Source organism: Varanus komodoensis, unplaced genomic scaffold, assembly GCF_004798865.1.
Source record: "Varanus komodoensis strain SLA01 unplaced genomic scaffold, ASM479886v1 scaffold15, whole genome shotgun sequence".
NCBI lineage: Eukaryota > Metazoa > Chordata > Lepidosauria > Squamata > Varanidae > Varanus > Varanus komodoensis.
Genome location: NW_025335440.1, coordinates 19,404,219 through 19,428,330, shown reverse-complemented (window position 1 = coordinate 19,428,330; position 24,112 = coordinate 19,404,219). Strand labels below are relative to the sequence as shown.

Here is a 24,112-nt window from a genome sequence, read left to right as displayed (position 1 = left end):
TGAGTCAAATGAACTTTCCCAAATGAACCTAACACCTGTTTTGAGGTCCAGGTTCCTAGATTTGTTTGCATACTGCCAAATTATTCTGCAGGCAGAGGCCAATGTTGTTCCCAAATGTCGCTTGCTGCAGCCTAAGACCATTTTGCAAAACCCACCATGATCAGCCTGTGGGTCAGATGCAAGGAAAACAAGTCCTTGCTTTGCCTTTCCACATAATATGTTCTGCACTCATGCCACTGTTGATTTCCCCAGACAGTCTTTGAAACATGACAGTTCCGTAAAATCAGTACACACTATGGGTAATGATGCATCTCTCATGCCACCTGCTATATCTTGGAAAAAAAAACCCTATTGTGTGCGACTGAATGCTGCCATGCATAGCATCTTTTAAAGAGACCTTATATATTTTAAAAGCAGGAACACAACTTAAAGGTTACATGTGCATTAGTAAATAATCCCTGAATGCGTTTATAGGAGAGCTCTTATTATAACAGGGCTTGAAATAAATTAACATGAAGTTATGGCTCATATGACAGTCAAGCCAAATTTTAACTAAAGAAGCACTTTACCTGTTTGATTAATATCTGGCTCAGCTTCGTCTATTTCATTCTCTGCATCATTTGACTCTAGCAAAGCAAAGAAAATTGACATTGATTATTAGACTGACAAATACTGATTGGCTATCATGCTGGCAATAATGGTACTGAGGATTTTTCTTCTGTCTCAGGGCATGATTATGTCAGCTTGACAGAGCTGTTCATTAACCTGGTCTCCCAAAATTAGCAAAGAAGAAAAATGGGTCTAAAAGTCTTCCCTCCACCCCAATTTGGCACAGTTTTAGAGCTATCAGCAGGGGGTTCTGTTTCTGGAAAATGAAAATCAGTAGGTGAAATTAGCATGTTTCATTCATTGTATTTATAATCTTGAAGCCAAGTGCTGTAAAATCTTCTAAGAGCCTTAATCATACACAAGCAGTCATTAACTGCAAGAAATACTTTTGCTGCCTGCAACACGTAAGGAAGGAAGGGTTCAGAACAGAGACCTGCACTTTGAACTGCAAGGCACACAGTCGCTGACCAGGATTCCACCTAAATGACCAGAGGCATGTGGCATTAACTGTGGAATTGCCTTCCACAGCAGGGCTGGACAACTCCAGCGATTCTGGGGCCCACTTTCAACCCACACTGCCAGATTTTGTTGGCAGCTGCAGCTAATCAGCTGGTAGTTGCCACTGAAATTCAGCGGTAAACCATGAGAGTGGCCTTAAAAAGGGCAATGTGTTCCCTTTTTAGGCCTCCATTGCAGTTTGTGGCCAAACGTTGATTGTTTTGCCACTATGGCAAATTTGGCAGGGACTTGACTTAAGGCAGGGTGTTGAACTGTGGCCTGGTTGACCACACCCTTTCTAGAGTCTAGAAACTAGGCTTTTGCACAGTAAAATAGCTGACAGTATTGTTTAATTATAGATGTCTTATCAACAAGACTTTGTATGAAATCTTAGTATCACCCATAGTATGCACAGAACTAGATGCAAGGGTCACAGACTGGTGTCTTCAGGAAATGCTGTAAAACAAGGATGGGGATGATTCTGGTGGGAGGTCATCTCAGGGACAATAGAACTGCACTTTAATGGAATAAAACGTCTAGGATGAATTGACTTAGCCGTCTTTCAGCAGATGACATCCCTCGTTTGGAGAAGAGAGAACCATTCCTGCTCCATGAAAGCCACTTACAACTTGATCCTGTGTGGAGTTAAGTCTTGTTAAGCCCCCAGAAAGTGCCTAACTTTGGACAAAGTAAGACTATCAGTGCTCTAGATTACTTAGAAAGACAAGAGCCTTGCTGGATTAGGCAAGGGGTCCACTTTACTTTCCATCACAACCCCGAGATCTCTTTCTTGTTCAGTCATTGCTAGCTCAGTTCCCATCAGCTTATATTTGGAGTTGGGATGTTTTGCACCAGCTTATGTTGATCAACATTCTGGTGCCCATTTTTCTAGTCTAAAGAGATCCTTTTGGAGTTTCTTGCAGTCTGTTTTCAAAAACCCACTGTGAATAATTAGGGATGCTCAGCAAACTTGACCACTTCACTGCTCATTCCTAATTCCAGATCATTTATGTATAAATTGAAAAGGATTGTCCTAACCAAACCCTCAACTGAGAGAAATTACTATTCTTTCCTACTCCCTGATTTCTGCTATTGAACTAGTTGGTGATCCAAACAGCTCCTCTTATACCATAACTCAACAGTTTGCTCAGGAGTCTTTGGAAAGAATGTTTGTCAAGAGTCTTTTGGAAATCCAAGTAAGCGATACTTACCATACTCGTCTATTGACACTCTCAAAGAACTCTAAAATGTTAGTGAGACTGGACTTACTTTGGCAGGAGACACATTTATTCTTTTCCAGTACAATTTATCCCCTTATAAGCTTACTAATTTTATCTTTAATAATATTTTAAAATCCATTTTACCCAGAACAGAGATTAAGCTACCCGGCTGCAATGCCCTGAATACTCCTGGTTCTTTTTAAACATTGGTTTTACACTGTCTGGCAAAGAAACTGCACTTAGGGACATGTTACACATTTCTATTCAAAGATCAGCAATTCCATATCTGAATTATTTAAGAACTCTAGGACAGATACCATACGGGCCTAGTGATCTATTATGTTTTGATTTGTCAATACAGTTGAGAACTTCATCCTCTGTCACTACTATTTGCCTCAGATTCTTAGATTGCCTTCCATAAAATATGTGCTTCAGCACAGGTATCTGTTTTATATCTTCTGCAGTAAAGACAGGTAAGAATTATGTTTCTCTGCAATTTCCTCAGTCTCTTTTAGTATTCCTTGGTCCAATGGTCCAACTGGCTCCCTACTTGGTTCACTGGTCCTGAAATATATGAAGAATTTTTTATTGGTGCCCTTGATGTAGTTAGTGGTATGATCCTCAAATTGTTTTGTTTCTGGGGGTTTTTTTTGGTGCATCTTTTATTGCCTGCTTGCATCTATGTACAAGCTTGTGCTCTCTGCTGTTTTCCTAACAAGACTTCCATCTTTTGAAGGAAGCCTTCTTTTCTCTAACAGCTTCCTTGATATTCCTCCTAAACCATGACCTCTTGGTCTTGGTGCTACCTTTCCTTAGCTATACTGCATAGTCCAGCTGGGCTCTTATTGTGGTTTTGATTAACCTCTAAGCATTCTGAAGGGATTTAACCTTTTGATTCTCCTTTCAATTTCATTTTTACCATGTCTCTCATTTCAGAGAAGGGTCTCAATGAAATCAAATGTGACTGTTGGATTTCCTTGGCAATTTTCCACTTAAATGTGTGTTTAGTCTGGTCATACTGTGAATACTATTTCCAATAGGTTCAACAACATTCACATCTCATAGTCATAAATTTAAATAGTGTATGGTAAGCATGTTATGATGTTTTAATATGGCACATTTTATACGGTATTTTTAATGTGCTGTTGTAAATTTTCCCAAGAGTTTTGGCTATTTGGCAGTATAGAAATTAATTAAATAAGTACTAAATCCTGGGAAGCTCCCTTTAGGATTAAATCCAGGGCTGCTTCCTTTCTGTTTGGTTCCATGTCCAGCTGTTCTTCCTGTGGCCATCTGTACTTCCTAAGGCTGTGGCATTGCTAAACATAAATCATTGTTGTTAGAAAACAATAGTAATAATTAACTGAAAAGGATAGGTTCTTGCATCTATGTACAAAGCTGCCGCAAACAGACTTGACAATTTCTGCACAAGAGGTTCCTGAAAGGTGATTCTTACTTCGGCATTCTTCTGGTGCTATGCGGTTGTCAAAGTTAATGTCATCCACTGCAATTCCTCCATTTCCTCTTCCAATTTCTCCCTCCACCATCACCTGGAAAAATCAAATTATAGTTTGCTTGTTTAGAGGTGATAGCCATTAAATAGAGCTTAGGTGTTGCTGTTATTAGGACATCCTCACAACAACCATGTGAGGTAGGATAGGTTTAGAGTCAGGGACTGGCAAAAAGTCACCCAGTGAACTCCATGACTGAGAGGAGGGACTAGAATCTAAATTCCTGAAGTCCCAGTGGAACTCTCCAGTTACTACACCACACTGGCTCTCCAACCGTTACTACTACTGTTAGACAAGAACATCATTGAAAAGTGCAAAGTGACACAGTTTGTCACCTTTCAAGGCAGCAGATGCCATTTCTTCTAAACTATTAAGGAACAGCAATATTGGCAGTGTAGTTGCAACTGCAACATGGGGGATAATTTGCAGAAAACATTGTCTCTATTCTGTCCCGCTGCAATATAAGTTTAGGCAAACATACAGTTACAGTCTCCTCTATGCAAATTGTTCATTGGTGTTACTAGTTGATGTTGACCTTGGCCATTTTTACAGAAGTGGATTGAATGGCCCTCCTCATCTTCTTCTTATACTCTTTATGTTACCATACGACTATTATTAATTGGAAAGAAGATGCAGATAAGAATGCAAATGAGTATTTCAGAATGCAACCTGTATTTTGGTTAATCTATGTTTGATCTACTAATGTTTTTGAAGCAAGAATGTCTTTAAACCTCCTGTGTAAAAACGCTCCAAGGCTGCCTTGCTATGGTAGTTGTCCCTGTCCCTTGAGAGGATTTTCCGCAGATCCCTTGCTGCCTGAGACAAAGCTGATGGTGATCAAAAAGAGCACTTTCTTAGTGGTGCCCTTCCTTGTGGAATTCCTGCTCCCAGAGGCTGCCTTGCTACACTGCTTTCTGGAGAGCACCATGCAAAGTCATGTTTAGCCTCCGAGATACTTACATTTTAAGTTGTTTTAGCTACTGCAACTCTCTCTCTCTCTCTCTCTCTCTCTCTCTCTCTCTCTCTCTCTCTCTCTTTCTCTCGTATGTGTGTGTGGGGGGGGGCAGGGGAGTAGAAAGACAGGGAAAAGGCAATAACAAATAGATTAATGGCAGAAATGCCATAGTTCACTGGAAGAAGGTATGTTTTGTACATGCAGGGGTTCAGTCCCTTGAATTTTCATTCAGCTTAGGTTGTGGGTATTGTATCTGGGAGCTCTGGCACACAAAATATTTGTTCTAACACTGAGCTATGGGCTCTGCATTTTGATATTTCTTTGCCTACCTGATAATGTTTCACGGATTTGTGGAGAAGGACCCGCCCTTCTTTCCAGAAGTCCCCCTGATCTCCACTCAGCATCCACAAAACCTGATCATACTCCTTAGGTGTCCGATAGCGCAGCTTGATTCTTAGCGTGCCAACGTGGGGACCCGACATATGATACCAGAAAGTCATGCAGAGTGCAGAGTTCTGTGGGTTGATGATGGGGCTGATGAGCCGTGCAACTTTGCCTTTCTGGTTTTCATCAGCTTGTGAGTAAATGAAATTGCCATCTCCTGCTGTGACAAAAATACTGCATTAGAAATAATGGCCCATTTTTGGCTCCCTTAAGCCTGATAAGCCTTAAGCATTCCAAATCCAATCTGGCCTTTTCTGAGGATTTGTGACAGAACTGTAAATCTGGAAAAGGCTTGAAGGTCATCAGATGTACTCCCCTCTGGCCTGACGGTCTCCTTACCAGCAAGTCACAAAGCTTCACAAAGGGACGTTCCCTACACAGGATCTCACAAAGGAGAAGGCTCCAGGGCACTGGACCATTCAGGTGGGGAAGGAAAGGAGCATGACTTTGCTTATGTTTGAATGACACTATGCGGGGAAGGGCAGTAGATGGCGGAAGGAAGGAGGTGGGAGGGATCCATCGAGAGGAAGCCAGCCAGCCAAGTGACCTGCCACAGCCCACGGACTGTGGTGGCACGAGCAATACAGCCATAGTTTTACTGGTGTTTCTCAGTGTGGTGCCACCACCACTCAGCATGCCTGCTTGTGGTTCTGGGATAACTCCCCGCATTGCTTCTGAAATCAGCCAACTCCTGTCAATATATGTCTATCCCACTTTTTCCCATGTAAAACAGTGACAACTGTTTTGGTGTGGGATAGTGGTTGCTCTGCTCTATTATATAGTGGCTCAACAAGAGAGAGCTGTACCAGAAAAGAAGAAACCAGATCCATGGTGCTTCTGTGGAAATATTTCTAGATTATGGCTCTGGAATGTAAAAGGTACCTGAAATTCTAAAGCCTGGTGATGACAAATCCTCATTTAAGGAATATCATTTCCCCCCAGTTCTTCGATGACAGAACAAGTTGTGCTTGTCTCCAGACACTGATGGCAAAGTTCAAATATTTTTCATTTCAAGAATATTATTGCAGCTCAGGGTCAGGAACTCTGCCTTCCTTGTCTTAATTAGAGCTCAACTTATGCATGCCTTTTAGATTTTGTCAGTCCTTGGCTAACATGGCTTTTAACCTCCCTTCAATGTCAGATCTTACTGAGTCATTTCATTTTACTTTGCATCAATTTTCCCCATTATTACAGCCTTCATTTCATCTAACTGCCTTTTGCTTAATTTGATGCCATTTATTTGTACAGTGCCATTTATAGTCAAAGTATTTTAAGTTTTTTCCCCCTAACCCCTAAAACTAAATGTACTTGTCTTGAGATTCAATTAAAAGTGTCTCTAAATTTAAGGAGCCCAATTTTGTCTAATTTCCTTGTCATTCTCATTAAGTAAAGTGGGGGAGGGTCACAGAAAGTGGAGATGGGGAGTTGGGTGGATGGGTCATTGCTCGCACATTTGACTTATTTGCATAACTAAAAAGCGAGCAATTATGGAGAGGCACTTGGGTCATAAAATGCTCTTTGCTCACTGGGTTTTGTGAGTAGCATTGAAAAACAAGCGGTAAGCATGTGGCATCTCGAGATCTTACTAAGAAGGAAGCCCTCCTGACAAAGGGGTAACTGAAGTTACAGGTGTAGCCTAATCGCCTCAATATTTCTTAAAGGAATTTCAAAGTGCACAGACCTTTTCATCAATGCAAAATCTGGTAACATAAAATACCAAGCCTCTGAAAGCTGTCTAGCTTGCTCCTTACTCCCACCCACCACTGCACCAGCTGTGAACCCCACGTTACCTGTGTGGTCTTGAATGGGCCCCGTTTTGCTCGTGAGCACTGTCCACCTCAGCTCTAGCTGGCCATCATCCTCCCAGCGGCAGATTGTTTTCTGAGAACTGTAGCCAAATCCACAGTTGAAGCCATATGCTGGGAGCTCTTCAGTAATGGAGTAGGGGAGAGGGAGAGGGAGAGAGAAGTATACTGGTAAGCTAATACTGCACATTGTTCCTCTTAAATGTCTCTCCAACTCATTTTACTAAATCCAACATCCAACTCATTCTACTAAATCCAACATCTGTCCAAGGCATTTGAATAACATCTGCCTGACTCTGGCACCATTTTCTGATAAAGATCAGATGATGAGACAATCTTGGCTGCAGAGCAAGCACCAGACCATAGTTTGCTGGTCTGGATGTAGTAAGAAATGATGGCTTGGCACAAACCAGGAAGGGCAGTGCCAGATGTGAGGATCTCACAGCCTTGGGTCCCTCCACTGGGCCATCTCTGGCACCAAGTCCTGTTCCCTTTATCAGCAGGAGTGGGTCACAAGTAGCAGCTTGACCTTGAGATATGACACTGAAGAACGGATTGAGCGATGTTTGAGATTGCTCTGGAGGATTCTCTGAATTCCTTCCTACTGCTCATCTTGTCCCCAATTTTCATTCACATTTGAGATCATTGTTCCTTCTGCATCACTAGGAAACATGTGTAAATCTCCCCAAATATGTCTGAATCTCTCCACATTTGTGTGGATCTGCTCTTATCTGTATGAATTTCCTGCACAGACTAAATTAGGACTGATTCAATCTACTGAGAACATTTGCCCAAATTAGAAAAATTGCAGAAATTGAACTGAAATGAGAGAAATGTGTCCTTGTGCTCAACAATCAGCAAATATTTTGGGTGGGCATTTGATCAGATTCACATCCAGAACTTTGAACAGTTTTGCATGCAAAAACAAAATTCAGGAAACATTCCTACGTCAAGGGAGGGATCAGGACTTAATAGCAGAGCATTGTTTTGCTTGTAAAAAGTCCCAAGTTCAGTGACTGGTACCTCCATATAAAATATCTAGTAGCAGGTGATGGGAAAGATCTACGCTTTAGTGGCTTAAAACTTTTTAATATCTTTATTTGATTATATTTTGTTGTATTTTTATATCTTGTTTTTATGGACTGCACAAACTGCCCATAGAGCTTCGACTGTGGGATGGTATAGAACTGGAATGAATAAAGAAAGAAATAAATTCTCTCCTGGAGACTCTGGAGAAACACCAGCAATCATGGGAGAGAATGCTCTACTCGGTGGACAGATCAGCTGAGATGGTGTTATAAGACTTGTAACAAGGATATAGATGTGTCGCTATAACTGCATTTGAAATGCCTTGAAAGTAATATTTACTTTTTAATGTTGGTTAATGGACCTGCCAATGCCAACGATCAATGGAGCCACCAACGGACAATAAATCACATCAATTTTAATGAACAGCATTCATGTGAAAGTCCTCAGCACTTACAAATGTAATGTACTTCTCCCATGCATTAGCTTGCTTCCTGAGATACAACTGGGGGTGCTGATGTCTGTAGAGAGCTCTATGAAAGAGGGGTCTGCTCAGTTACTTTCCAATTTCAGAGAATATGTGACACGTTAAAACCCTATTAGAAGGATTTCCTGATGGACTTTGGAGCCTATCTAGCAACCGTAGAAAGGTAGCCTCAATATTTGAATTCCTGATCTACATTTAATAATCTGTTTCTTGCATCTGCTTGCTGGGCATGTACTTCAAGAGTTTATTAGCGCTCTAGAAAAACTATTCCCAGTGTTGGAAGAATATTTTTTAACGTTTCAATTTCATTCTGCCTTTTCACACCAGTCCAGATAAAATCCAGGTACAGAAACAAGTTCAAGAACTGTAGTGTTAGGCAAACTGCATGTACTTCCATATTCTGGATTCACATTCAGATGTGCACCAAAATGCAGATGTTGACTGTACCATCTCAGTCACCATTCTGGTACAGCTAGTTACATTTGGCTATGAATTATGCATTATTATTAATTTAAACATTTCTATACTGTCCATAGCCAAAACTCTCTGGGCAGTTCATAACAATTAAGACACCTATCCAGATTTCAACCAGGCCTGACCCTGCTTAGCTTCCAAGATTAGATAGGATCAGGCACTTCAGGATATATGGAAACTATATGTATGATTACAAAACTATGCATGACTTGGGTGTTGGGCTATGCATGTATCCCATAATGCAATTAAAATAATTATTTCAAAGAGAGGGATCTCCAGGTGAAAAGAATGTAAGCAATTATTACTTATTGTTCCAACACCTGTAAGACATTTTGGGTGCTTATATTTCCTGCTTTTGCAAAGTGATTAAAATATTACAAGTACTAATAAGTCTTTGTAGGACTAATAAGTAATCACAATCAAATAAAGCAAATTTTTTACATACACTTGAACTGGCCCACAAGATGGCAGCATTTAAAAGAATACATTGAGAAAGGAAAGAGAGACAAATGTGGCCTACAGCCAACCAAAGACAAAACAAGCTTCAAAAGAATCCCCTTGTAAAACAAGGGAAGTCTGGCATTATGTAGCCTATTTTGGTCAGGATGAGATCATATCTTGTTTTCAGCATCTCTTCAGTTGTGCCAATGATCTTACATGAAACAGTTTATTAGTTTTCAATGGAACCTGTGTGTGGACAACTCCCAGATGAATTTCAGTGGGGAAAGCCCTTCAACAGAATGAGTGGGATTCTTTTGTGTTGTTTTTCAGAAACATTTTCAAAATATGCCAAATTCCTTTCATATAGTCAAGAACCTTTGGAAGAAAATGCCCATCTTAACCGTGGACAACTCCCAGATGAATCACCCTTCCTTCTCTCTCAACGGCTAAGAGGGTCAATGCCTGAAGACATAACTCTTTTTTTTTAATAATCCCTAATTAAAAAAGGGAAAACACACTCCCAAGAATCTCATGGCAGTCCTGAGTAACTCATAGTTGAAGTATTGTCTTGCTGTCATGATTAATTGTGCTTTGGCTTCAGCTAGGAAGACTAATAGCGCAACAATTCAATCCTCTTTTCCTGCAGGACAAGCCTGAAAAGATGGCATACCACACTGGTCATCCACTGGTGGATTGCGACCCGCTGCTGTTTGGCTGCACAGTCACATCTCAATCATTTAAAAATGTTTTTAAATGAAATAAATCAAGAGAAAGAAGGAAAGAGAGATAGAAAGAAAGGGAGGAAAACTCTCTTTCTCTCTCTCAATATAGAGTGCATATTGGGTTAAAGCCTAGTCTTCTGGGCCCCAAAGGGCAATCCACCCCAAGGAAGTTCTGCACTCCAGCCTTAAGATCATACATCTGCATTGCAGAAGAGGTTCAGGTCAGCTGTGCCACATGGAGTTCTACTTCCAGTCTGCATTAGTTTGAGACAATGATTTTTAACTGTGTTAGTACAGGTACTGCATAAGAATAAAACACAAGTGATCCACTTCATATCTCCTGCAGGAGCTCCGGACTTCTTTTCTCATAAGTGAGGTAACAACCCAAAGTGGCTAGACTCCTATTTTAATATACTGTTTAAATTAATGGATGATAAAGTCCAATTGCCCTTTGTGAATTAAATACAGATTAAATCTCTCTCTCTCTCTCTCTCTCTCTCTCTCTCTCTCTCTCTCTCTCTCTCACACACACACACACACACACACAGATAGAGAGAGAGAGAGAGAGAGAGAAGATGCCTCCCCCCCAAATCACATTGGAGCATTTAAAACATGGGTGGGCCACGGTTTTTGCTCCCAAGAGTTCCGTATGGACAACAGGTTGGGACACTCCATACAGACAGTGATTATGGCCAGAATCGGTGGTAGACAGGGTCTGTCTCCCCCTTCCCTCACCTCCCCTGCACTTTCCTATTCATTATCATATGCACACACAGCTCTCTTCTGTTTTCTCTCTTTCTCTGCTTCTCTCTCTCACACACAGAAGCAAACACACAAAGACACATGCACAGAACCACACCCAGTCTCCCTTTCCTCCATCTTAGTGTGTGGCAGCGGGCAGATCTGAACTTCCCCTCCAGGTGTGAAATCCATCACTCCCTGTTCCAAAGATGGTTGATTAGCATTCAGTAGCAAGCAAAGAGTGCCCATCATGTGTTCCTCTGCTGTTTCCAGGGCTCCGCAGCCGGGGAGGTGTGTGATGAGGCCTTCATGACCCGCAAACTGCTTCCCACTGCTCAGCTCATTGGCAGTGGGTGATGCTTTCAGGTGGCCAAGTGACAAGGCCAAACTAGACCGCGCCGCCATCCACCGCCCACTTGGCTGCTCCGCCACGCCCCAGCACGTGTGGCAGGCGTGCTCCGGACGAGGCGGGGGACGCAGGGCCGGCGGCTACAAAGCCCGCGGGAGGAGCGCGCCAACAGCAGCACCAACTGCGCCCGGCAGCCTACGCCGGAGGAGGGCCGCCTCCTCGCTGTATAAGACCGCGCCGCGCCGGAGGGGAGCCGCTGCCTTGCCGCGTAAGACCGCGCCGCCATCCACCGCCCACTTGGCTGCTCCGCCACGCCCCAGCACGTGTGGCAGGCGTGCTTCGGACGAGGCGGGGGACGCAGGGCCGGCGGCTACAAAGGGCGTCGGCCAAAGGGCGGTCGCCGCCGTTCGGGTGGCCGAGCAGGGGGCGGGGCTGGCCAGGGGCTTGCGCTTGGCGATGGTAGGCCCTCCTGCTGGGCTGTGAGTGAGGGGTGAGTGTGTGTGTGTGTGTGTGTGTGTGTGTGTGTTTTTAGTAGTATTTTAAATCTTTTTATGGAGTCGTCCCTGGCCATGCTGCCGCTTATGTTTCCTGGGGAGCGCACGGGTGCCGCCATTGAGGTGGTTATGGGCAGGGGACGTAACAGCGTTGGGAGCTTAACGTGTCCGCATAGAAGAAGGAGGGACAGATGGCTGACACCTGTCCCTACTTCTGGTTTTGCTCCCAGCCAGAGGGTGCCAGGGAGTCTCGTCAGTCGCCCCTCCAGCCTGACGGTGCTGTTGCTTAATGCCAGGTCGGTCAATAACAAATCTGCCCTCATCCAGGACCTGATTGTGGATGAGGGGGCCGACCTGGTCTGCATAACGGAGACCTGGGCGGGAGAGGGGGGGGATGTTGCCCTCTCCCAAGTGTGCCCGCCCGGGTATCTGGTCCAGCACTGCTCACGGCTGGAGGGGAGGGGAGGGGGGGTCGCTTTGGTATACCGAGCCTCCATCTCCCTCACGGGACTTCCGGTCCCTTCGAGACCAGGGCTGGAGTGTCTCTATTTGGTGTTGGGTGACCGAGACAGACTGGGGATTCTGTTGGTGTACCGCGCACCCTTCTGCCCAACAGTCTCCCTGCCTGAGCTGACGGAGACTGTCTCGGACCTGGTGTTGAGGACCCCCAGGATGTTGGTCCTGGGGGACTTCAATCTCCATGCCGAGGCTAGTCTGACCGGGGCGGCTCAGGACTTCATGGCCTCCATGACGGCCATGGGGCTGTCTCAACATGTCACCGGCCCCACCCATGAACGGGGACACACTCTGGACCTGGTTTTCTCGACGGGGCAGGAAGAGGGTGGTCTGAGGGTGAGTAATTTATGCTTGACTCCCCTGTCATGGTCAGATCACTTCCTGGTGAGGTTTATGCTCGAGAGCGACTTCTCCCTCTGTAAGGGTGCGGACCCGATTATGTGGGTCCGCCCCCGGAGCCGGATGGATCCAGAAGGATTCCTGAAGGCCCTGGGGGAGTTTCCGGCTGACAAGACGGGTGCTCCTGTCGAGGCTCTGGTCGAACTGTGGAATGGGGAGATGACCAGGGCTGTAGACACGATCGCTCCTAAGCGTCCTCTCCCACCGGGCAGAGCCCGCTCTTCCCCTTGGTATACTCCTGAATTGAGGGCGATGAAGCAGGTTGGGAGACGACTAGAGCGTAGGTGGAGGAAATCACGAGATGAATCTGACCGAACACACTTAAGAGCCCACTATCGGGCCTATGCTGTGGCGGTGAGGGCGGCAAAAAAGAGATTCTTTTCCGCTTCCATTGCCTCCTCACAATGCCGTCCGGCGGAGCTCTTTCGAGTGGTGCAAGGCCTGGTCCGTCCAGGTCCAAAGGAAGACCTGATTCCACCCTCAAAGACCCGCTGTGACGACTTTGCCAGGCATTTCAGGGAGAAAATCGCTCAGATTCGTCACGAGCTGGACACCACTATTGATTCAGAGGTTTCAAAGGAGACACCAACGCTGCCGTCTGGTCCAGATTTATTGGATGAATTTCAGTTATTGCGGCCCGATGATGTGGACAAGGTGCTTGGTCGAGTACGTCCAACCACTTGCCTTTTGGACCCTTGCCCGTCTTGGTTAATAAATGATTCCAAGCACGGGATTGGAACCTGGATCTTGGAAGTGGTTAACGCTTCTCTGAGGGAGGGTCGGGTGCCGGCCCCTTTGAAGGAGGCGGTAGTCCGACCGGTCCTGAAGAAGGCGTCACTGGATCCAGAGATGGCCACTAATTATAGACCAGTGGCCAACATCCCGTTTCTGGGCAAGGTGTTAGAACGAGTGGTGGCGGGACAACTCCAAGCACTCTTGGATGAAACTGATTATCTGGACCCATTGCAGTCCGGCTTCAGACCCGGGTACGGTACTGAATCTGCCTTGGTTGCCCTGTATGATGACCTGTGCAGGGAGAAGGACAGGGGGAGTGCGTCCCTGTTGGTTCTGCTGGACCTCTCAGCAGCTTTCGATACCATCGACCATGGTATCCTTCTGGATAGGCTTGCGGGATTGGGGGTTGGAGGCACTGCTTTGCAGTGGTTCCGCTCCTATCTCAATGGCCGGTTCCAGAAGGTGGTGCTGGGGGACTATGGCTCTGCGCCATGGCAGCTATGCCATGGAGTACCGCAGGAGTCCATTTTGTCCCCTTTGCTGTTCAACATATACATGAAACCGCTGGGAGAGGTCATCAGGAGGTGTGGGCTGCGGAACCATCAGTACGCTGATGATACCCAGCTCTACCTCTCGTTTTCCACCAATCCAGGTGAGGCAGTGGCTGTGCTGAACCGGTGCCTGGCCGAGGTAATGGGCTGGATGAGGGCCAATAAACTGAAGCTCAATCCAGACAAGACGGAGGTCCTGTTGGTTGGTGGATCGGGCTTCGGAGAGGGTGAATTGAACCTTGTCCTGAATGGGGTTGCACTCCCTCTTAGGGACAAGGTCCGCAGCTTGGGAGTGCTCCTCGACCCAGAGCTTTCACTGGAAGCTCAGGTAACAGCAGTGGCGAGGAGTGCTTTCCTCCAGCTTCGGCTAATTCATCAGCTGCGCCCCTATCTGGAGAATGACTGCCTTGCGACAGTGACACATGCGTTGGTGACTTCCCGTTTGGACTTCTGCAACGCGCTCTACGTGGGGCTACCCTTGAAGACGGTCCGGATACTTCAATTGGTCCAAAATAGAGCTGCCAGGCTGCTGACGGGGACTGGACGTTATGTTCACATGACTCCAGTTCTCCGTCAGCTTCACTGGCTTCCCATTGAAGTCCGGGCCCAATTCAAGGTGTTGGTTATGACCTATAAAGCCCTAAACGGCTTGGGTCCTGGTTACCTGAAGGAGCGCTTACATCCTTATATGCCCAGCCGCCCCCTGAGATCGGCAGGAGAGGCCCTTCTCCGGGAGCCCTCCATGGAAGAAGTTAGGAGGGTGGTTACTCGGAGGAGGGCTTTCTCAGCGGTGGCGCCTAAGTTATGGAATGTGCTCCCCAGAGAGGTCCGCCTGGCGCCGTCGTTATTTGTTTTTCGGCGCCAGGCGAAGACCTTTTTATTTAAGCAGTATTTTAAATGTTAATATTATTGAATTTTATTTGGCCAGGGCGGCTTGTTTTATAGTGTATATTTGTATTTTATTGTATATATTTTAAAATGTTATTTTAAATTTTTTGTTGTAAGCCGCCCCGAGGCTTCGGCGAATGGGGCGGCATAAAAATGTTTTAATAAATAAATAAATAAATAAATAAACTACTGTTGGCCATTCAAGCTGGTACAAACTTGCTTTGTTGTTGCAATATTCCAAATCATTCTGTTGCAATATACCAAACGGTAAAGCTTCTTTCTTGGTTAGCCATTCTGTACCAGACCTGGGAGCTGCTGCCTCAAGCCAACGCAACAAGATATCCTCAGGTGCTGTACTGATTCTGACTCATCCAGAAAAATAGTCAATTTTACTTTAGAAAAAAAGGCTGCACTGAATGCAGCAGCACTGGCTAACAAGCTGCTGGAATTACGTAGAGTCGATGTGTGATGTGCAGCAAAATCTCTGTATATGACTTTTTTAAAGCCTAAAGGTGTATGGGATTGTGCAATTAAAACAAATCTGGCCTGTGAGAATAGCCAGCAGCTGCATCTCTGGGCCACATGTTGCTCCCAGCCGTAACAGTTAATATTCTACGTTAATGGTCAGTTGAGCAAACTCCTTGCTAAACCATTCAACTTTCTTGGTCCACTGGCTTTTGACACATTTTCACTGTAAGAAGGGGCATGGTAAAGAGGATTACATGTGCATTCTGAAACTCTGGGAAGACAAGGCCACTATCAGGATGCTAAAGCCTGAACCAAAGATAGCCATTAATGGACAAAACTCAGACCAGATCTCTGTGCAACATTTAGACATGGTTTGTCTGTCACAGCTGCTGCCACGGTGCTCTGCTGTGCAGTTGTAAACAGGCAGGGGCAAGTGAGCATGCTGGTGCCCTGGGCAGCTGTGACAGGCAAATCATGTCTAAATGCTACAAGGAGAGGCCCATTCTGAATTTAAACGAGTTTTCAATAAGCCTGGGTAGCTGCAAACAAGCAGGAGTGAAACAGCCAAATGTGGAATTGTGCTTTTTCTGTGGGACAGACAATCCAGATTTAGCACCCATGGTTTGTTTCTGGGTTCAGAGTTGGGGTTGTCACTCCCCCAGCAGACCACGATTCCTGGTTCAGAGGCTGGGACACACAATACTGGGTTGGAGCATTCCTGGCGTGTTTACACTTGCTTGCTCCGGCTTATGACAAACCACGGTTTCATGAGCTGTGGGTCCTTGTGACATGCAAAGCAGGTCTTATTTGTATAACGGTTTAAAATGGCTGGAAACTCTTGACGGAGGCATGCTCCACACTTTATAGCCTTCACAGGGAGTCCAGTGCAAATCACTCCTCGTGGCAGCTCCCTGTGGGGTCTATTCTCTCTTTGCCATGGGAACGGTTACTTTATAAATGTTTGCTGCAGCATGGAGATCATTGATCGATCTGTGTGAGGGGCTGCGGCAATGTGTCAGTTGCCTAGGTAAAGCAATATAAACTGGCTGTCTTAAAGATTAGAGTGCGTAAGCTGTACCTGGATGCACACTTACTTGGCAGCAAGCCTGCAGAACTCGGCAGGACCTACCTCTGAAGAAACATGCAGAGGACCTGGGATCACAAGCGTCAGAGCAGGATTTGTCAGGCAGAGGGTTGGAGAAGCACTTCTGAGTGTTTTTCAGTGGTTTTATGCAGCTCCCTGGAGGAATTTACTTCTTTTCCATAAAAACAAGGCCCAAGCCCTAGCTTCCCAAACTTTGGGTTTTTATGGTCATACAGATCACTTCGTCAGCTGATGCTTTGCTCATTCCCAAGAAAGTGAGTCTAAATATAAGATCCTGAAATATACTGAATGCACAATTCCTGCATGTAAAGAAGATAGGGATCCTGCTCCAGTCTCATCTAAAATTCTGAACAAAATCCTGCCCTCCCATTGCCAATGACATTCATCTATGAACTATTTCATGTCTTCAGATTTTTCACTACAAAGAGTTCCCTGCCTTTTACTAGCATCTACATATTCTTTTGCTAAGGAATAATTTACCCTTTAGTAGTGATTACTGTGACATATAAGACTTCCTAATTCTGGGATATAACATATGTAATCAAACACATAAAATCTGGTGACTAGAAGTAAATATGACAGCTAAACTCACAAATATCGTGTTCTTCCTTGTGCCTGAGAAAAGCCTCTTACACGTGTGCCGGGAGAGAGGAGAAGCACCTTGGCAGTAATGCCCAGCTGGTACCAGTGCAGCTTAGCTGATTCCCCCACTGCCTCCCTGTATGCACACCTGAGAGAAGACCCACCTTTCTGTAGCACCACTGCGTTGATTCCTTCTCCTCCTACTTGTAGGCCCAAGGGGCTTCTCTCAGGTGCACGTGCCACAGGTGATGACCCCCTCCTGTCCCAAAGATGTTCTTTAGGCAGGAGGTAGGTATGTCTCTGACAGTGGCACAAAATGGCAGCTGCCAGTGGTGCTCTCTGGCTAGCCACTTAGCAAGAAGCTCACTGGTTCAGCCCTTTGTACCATCCAGGTTCAGATGATACAACAAGACATCATAGTATAAAGAAACCATGGATGGTTTATAAATGTACCATGTTGAAGTATCACAACAGGATTGGGATGACATGATAGACCAGCAATGGTAAAAAAAACCACTGTGGTCTGTTGTGTTGTGCAAACCCATCTTATTTCTTGCATCCTGGTATTGATGGACAATGAATGGTGCATAGTGGAGTCATTTGTAATGAAAAATCAGTTTTCCTAGGAAATGTAAGCAAGAGAACCTGGTTTCTTGAATATGATCTTAAATACAATAAAGTCATGCATAGCTGAAAGTAACAAAACAATAAGAGTTTCTGGGCTGAGTTAACAAGCAATATAATGTATAGACAAACTCTTTTACACTGGTGGAGCAAAAAATTTATAAATTGGTTCCTTCCAAGAAATAAGGGGACAGGATGTTGCTTACAATAGTATATGCTGACTGAACAAACTAGGAGGAAGAAAGTATTTTGAGGCAAGGGAAAGTGTTCACCTTCACGACATGGAAACTCTGAGGTTAAAAGCCACAACAGTGGAATTCACTACTTTTTCTTTCGACCAGCCAGACCTGCAACACTGTTGTCTTCAAGGAAGTATCATCATTATTAGTACATTATTTTTTGCTTGGAGCAAAGCCTCTCATGTCATGTTGTAGCGGAAATACTGGCGTGCACACACACACCCTGTTAATAAATTACTATGGAGGCTGTGCCTCATTGCGGTTTAATAAAGGAAGTGGGAGGAACTGAACAATGACCTTTTCCCCTCTTCTCAATTATTAACACAAAGCATTTAAAACTGCTGATCATACTTGGAGGACTTTGAGAGAACTTTCTTTCTTCCTTTCCTTTCCTTTCCTTTCCTTTCCTTTCCTTTCCTTTCCTTTCCTTTCACCATACAGGATATTAAAAATGGCTAGAACTCATACCATGAAACCCTGTGAAGCTGCAAATTAAGAGCTTTTCTAAAACCTATTAGCTATTGTATTGATTTAGGAAAATGAACCAGCTGCCACTAACAGCTTCATTCCTCTGTGACCAAGTTTATGCTAGCAGTTTGCATAACCTCTTTTCAAGAACTCTTGCTAGAAAATAACATTGCAAAATTGCCAAGTTTGTGGCAAGAGAAACACACACACACACACTGGCAAATACTGCTTTTTTACATGGTATGTCTCTGTGGTTATTTATGATTTATCTCTCTTCAGTTTACCAAGGCATATTATATCATAGATGAATAGCAATTTGTTATTGCTTTCCCACCCTGCTCAGAAAGTACAGTTTGTGATCAGCATCTGAATTTTTTGGTGGTATTGTCACCATTTGGCATGCACTGATACAGACGGGAAGCTAGTTTTGTACTGCATATACATGTGGATGGAAGGAGTAAAATATTTACTGTACAGAGCTTGGAGACCAGATGCTACTTTCTACTTCAGAGACTTTGAAGGAAAGGAAAGCCAGAAAGTCCTGCAATTCATTATATTTGTCTTTGGAACAAGATACAAATGTGCAGTGTACTCCATTTTAACCAGAAACCATAAAAAATACCTGGCTGTATTGTTGTGTCAAATGATGTTGGCTTTTCTGTTATCACGGCTGTGGTACTGCCTGAAAGGGAATTGAATATGGTATTTCACATAGAGTAGAAAAGATAGATTCATAACTCATTTAAAAGCCCCTTGACTGTGCAAATAGGTATGTGAGCATTCACATGTCCATTCACCTCAAATGGTAAATCAAGACCCGTTTTCCTTTTTTTTCCAAGAGGAAGAACATCAGTAAAGATTAGTTTGGATCTAGAATCAGTAATCTGGAGCGATTCTCTCACCTCAGAGCTTTACAACTCACTGAATTTACCAGGGTCTCCCAGCCCTTCTTATATCAATTGCAGGGGCTGGAGTGGATGCTATGGGGTGAAGCAGCAAAGAGGTCAGCTTGCATCACCCCAGTTACATGCAACTAAATCTAGATCTTACCTTGGGTATATTCATGTTGACTTTTTAAAATATTACTTTAGACAAGTATGTGAATTTTGTCTCTGTTCACAAAAGACTTGCAAATGCTTCATTTACAATCCCAATCACAAATAGAGGGGAAGGGGCTGTTTTCCAAAAATGTTTGCAAATTAACAAGTTAATTGTAAAGCTTTTCAACCATGTCTGCTTCACGAAACTTGTAACGGGGCGGAATTGTACACAGTCACATAGCAAAATGGATAGAGGCTGAATTCTAGTGTAGTGTTTCAGGGAAACAATATTCTCCAGAAACTTTGGTGCCATATGGGAAGAAATGCTCACAATAACAGAACTATGAAAGGCTGTGTAAGTGTGACATGGGCCTTAGGTAAGTGTGTATAAAAGGAGTGTCAATAATTGAGTATTTAAGAAACAATTCCATGGGGGAGATTTTGGTGCAGGGACATTGTCATTATTATTAATTTCATTTGCTGACCACCGATACCTGAAGCTCTCCAGGTGGTTCACAACAGTTAAGGCACCCATCCAGATTTCAGCCAGGCCCAACCCTGCTTAGCTTCCACAGTTCAGATATGGAAGCTACGTTGCTGGGTGGGCAATGAATATAACCCGTTCTCTTGCCACAGATCAGCACAGAAAATAATGATTGGTGCAGGTTTCTCCCATGATTGGTGGAGGGATCTACAAGGCAGACTTTCACCTGCAATTAATATGTGTCTGCTTATATTCTTCTGAATCATAGCCAAAGGCTTGTGTTGGGACAATTAGACAAGTTCTCAGGGACATGTAGATAATTTGCTGGTATTTTCCCACTAGTACATTTTCGTATATTTAGCCATCTTTGTGTAGTTTTTGAAGACAAACATTTATTTTATTTTATTCTTCTAAACATATAGATAAAGCTATTTTTTTTTAAAAGCGAGGACTGTATCAAGCAGTAAGTTGCTGATTAGCCTCAGCCAAGCCTTCCTCCCATCCCTGCAGGGAAGCATTTGAAGTGCTATAGTGAGTATGATTGTGATGAGGTTTAATGAAGCTATTTTATTTCTAAGCCTAGGAGAGAGTGATGCAATAGCGAACGTGATGAAGGTGTGAAGGAGACATGCAAAATGTGAGTGCGTGTGTCTGTGTGGATATGAGAGACAAAACGTGCATGCATTAACAATGTTTGCCTTTGTTAACAGGAAATCTTCATTGGATTGGTAAAAAGAACAATTAGGTTAGAATGGAGTTGCAATTATACAGTGAGGCAAGTTTATTTTGAGGCACTTGTATAATTAGACTTTCTAGGCTGCATGCAATTTATAGAACTGTAACAGCAAAATTCCCAAATTCTCTAACTTAAAGGAATGACATGGTCAGAGGTACTATCATATACAGTGATACGGAATTGGCTTGCAATAGCTGTATTTTAAAGCTCATGCCTGTATTTCATCACATTCTTGTATTATACAAAGATACCATAAGTATATCCATGCAAAGAACAGTGCAATTTCCCTCGTGTCTTTCTAGTTAGACTTGCAATAATAGGAATGGTTAGTAACCAAGATGGCTGCTGTGGTCCTGCTTATTTTGTTGTGTGAGGAACACCAACTGCCACACAATGGAGGATTAGTGTGTCCTGTGGCAGTTCAACAGAGCTCCTGTCTGTGAGATCCACTGACCAGTCCCATTCCAGAACAAGTTTTTCTTCTTGTTTACAGTTGTTTTAAGGATCGCTAGCTCATGGGCATTTGGGTACAATTGGATATTGCCCCCAAAATCACCCCCCCCCCATATATAATCCCACCTGTTTTCCTCTTGTGAGGAATTCAAGGTGGGTTACATGATCCTTCTCCTTTCCATTTGTTGGTTAGGCTGAGAGTAACTAGTCTAAAGTCACCAAGTAGGGATTAGAATTTGGATCCCCCAAGTCCAAACTGGCTGAATGAAGCAGAAATAAGAAGTCAAAACCAGTGGGAAGTGTGGAAACCAGCTTGTGGATGCACTATCCTTTTACTTGTGGGCTTTTGCTTAAAAGCATTTGCAAATCAGGGCTGAAAAGGTAGATATACAGTTTTTTAATCTGCAGATGATACCAACTGGCTAGATATGCTCAGCCTTTTATCTAAAAACTTCCAACAGGCATTTCCTACTAAACAGTTTCAAAAAGAAGCTACAATTTATATCTCACGGCATTGAGACAAAATGTGGCCTTCTGTTAGCTAAAAAAATAACAAAAATGGTTCTCCTTTGTTGAGAGCTTGCTGTCTAACCATTTTTTGCAGCAGAACAGTACTTTTTGTTACTTTTGATATGCTGCTTATATAAGGACGAAGGGCAGCCTGAGAAATATAATTTGTTGTGCAGTTGTGCCAGTGCAGTTGTGCAATACTTTTTCAAAACTATGGGTAGATTGCCCTGTTTTTAGCATTTGTTTTTAGAAAAACTGGAAGTTCACAATTGTTGAACATTTAAATACCAAGTTTGTTACTTGTTTCTGTAGGCTTTCCCCCCATTAGGGCCTCTCCTACTATTTAATAGCTTGCTAAAGGGGAAAATAAAATCCAATGCCCTGAACAACTCTTGTCTACCTGGCTAAGTCCTCTGAGTACACATTACCTGGTTTTAGTGGTGTTGGAAATTAAGCTATATAAACTACACAGGTATATAGGAAACAATAAATGTTGAGTTGTCCAACTCAGAAGGGAGCAATCATGCATTGATTTGTAGCAGGGATAAAATGAGGCCACTTATTTGCAGCTATCTAGTTCTAGCCAACTGAAGTTGTCTTATCTAGCAGTTCAGGCATATGGCCTTGTGGGATAAGAGAGTTCCAAGCAGCTACATCAGCCAACCTAGTTATAGTATATAACAGAAACAGATACATTCTAGTCTTCATAAAAGAGATCCTGCAAGAGACGTCTGTTTGCTCCAGCTTATTTTTTCTTTCCCGGGGCTCAGCAGTGCTATGCTGACTCAGCTGTGTAGGATGGACAGACCACCGAGTTTCAGTCTAGGCAAAATGGTGTATGGTAATGAAATAGGGGAAGAAATGCTTTCCCCTCAGTCTTAATGAACTCATTGCTAAACACAAACTGACAGAAATCTACCCCAGGTTACAAGGAAGAGAGCTGAGAACAGGGAAACTGGATCTCAGTCAAGATTTCCCTTGACACTAACCTGCTTATCAGCCAAAACCCTCTACAAAAATAGAGTTAAATGCGAAGTAATTAGCCTACACCTTGCTAAAAGATTGTTGCAGGAAAAAATCCTGGATTTTGCTGATACATACATTGTGCTTTAGAGAAAAAGCAAACTAGATTTTCATTAAGATTTTCAAGCTGAATTTTTAATTGATGGAAGGAACGTTTAAAGCCAACTGTCTTTTGACTGCTATTTTCATTCTGACACAATGTATTTCTCTAAAAGGGATGGGGAAAACAATTAAAGATGGCCTTTCTTTTCTCTATTTTGCATTTGTATACTGCCTTTTAATGTTGCTCTACTCAAGGTAGCTTACAACTCAGTAATGATTGATAGCCTTTTTAAATTAAACTTTAAATCATTTCATAGTTCTTTCCATGTCTCAAAAAGACACAAAGATTTAATGGTGAGATGTAAACTGAACCAATTAATTGGCAGATTAATCGGTTCAAAGGTAAATTACAAATCAACTGAAAGTGATTTAATGGGTCAAGAACCTTAATTTTCACAGACATTTTGATGCCCGTGACCATGGTCACCCTCCACCCCAAATACTGCATGCAGATGTTATATTTCTTGCAATGAGTAAAAAGGCAAGTCAAACACATTGCGACTGAGGATTGGTTTGAATGGAAATGGTGTTGCAATGGAATGTGGATGGTTTCTGCACCTGTCAACTGGAAGTCATCACCTGTTCCGCTGTGGCAGTTGGCTTGGTCATCGTCACACTCATCCACAAGGTTGCTGTCAGAGGTGGTCGGGACTGACGTAGGTACTGAAACAGAAATGCCAGTGTGGCTCCGTTAAAACACATTCTGAGACTTGTTAGCATTTTCATCCACTAGCATGGCTCTGTGAACAAAATCATTTGTTGCAGTAGCAAGACCTTTCTTTTCACACAGGAAAGCTTCTCATCTTTTTATCAGCTTCCCATTTCCTGCCCTTTGCCCTCCTATTAACATGGACTGTGGCGTCTGAGCTGATGTACTGGGGAAGAAATGGAGAATTCAGCATCCCTCTGGCCACTGCTTAAAAAATGCAAGAAAAAATTAATGGCTTATGTATTATTCTCACCACATTCATAATACATTAGCAATATATTGTGATTTATATTGTAACATATTGTTTATAATAATAATATATATAACTAATATTGTAAGAAGAATTTGACCATATGATTTTAAGATCAAAAACTGGAAACAACTGATTTCAGTCGTTAGGAAATAGGAAATATGCCGAATCAGATCTGAACTCGTGCTTGATCTAAATCTGCATGAGGGCTCTGGTGGGCAAGCGCTTCCCATTCCCTTCAGTGGAGGACATTTCAGGCATTCCCATTGTGTAAGCAGAGGGGCACTACCACTGAAAAGAAGGGGAAAACCCTTGCTGGATGGGCAGTTCCATGTGCACAGCTGGCAGCTGTCTGCGCAGAGGGCCTCTGAGTCGGCTCTGCTTTAGGCAGTTCTAGAAATTCTTCCTTTTGATGACATACATAGGTTAGGACATAGCTGGCTAGGCTTATGCA

At 43.5% G+C, this 24,112-nt stretch overlaps 1 protein-coding gene across 2 annotated transcripts in view; it reads right to left on the bottom strand.

The window, feature by feature from the left end:
• The window catches only part of NRP1 (neuropilin 1), a 152,959-nt gene that overhangs the window by 5,202 nt on the left and 123,645 nt on the right, over positions 1–24,112 (bottom strand). The window contains exons 11-16 of one of the 2 annotated variants that reach the window (XM_044424948.1): positions 23,258–23,362; positions 18,974–19,033; positions 7,028–7,165; positions 5,123–5,394; positions 3,784–3,877; positions 570–626 (exon numbers count right to left, since the gene is read on the bottom strand). In XM_044424948.1, coding sequence (XP_044280883.1) covers positions 570–626; positions 3,784–3,877; positions 5,123–5,394; positions 7,028–7,165; positions 18,974–19,033; positions 23,258–23,362 — 726 coding nt within the window. The remainder of the gene's footprint in view (positions 1–569; positions 627–3,783; positions 3,878–5,122; positions 5,395–7,027; positions 7,166–18,973; positions 19,034–23,257; positions 23,363–24,112) is intronic. The other variant, XM_044424949.1, reaches the window with a different exon arrangement.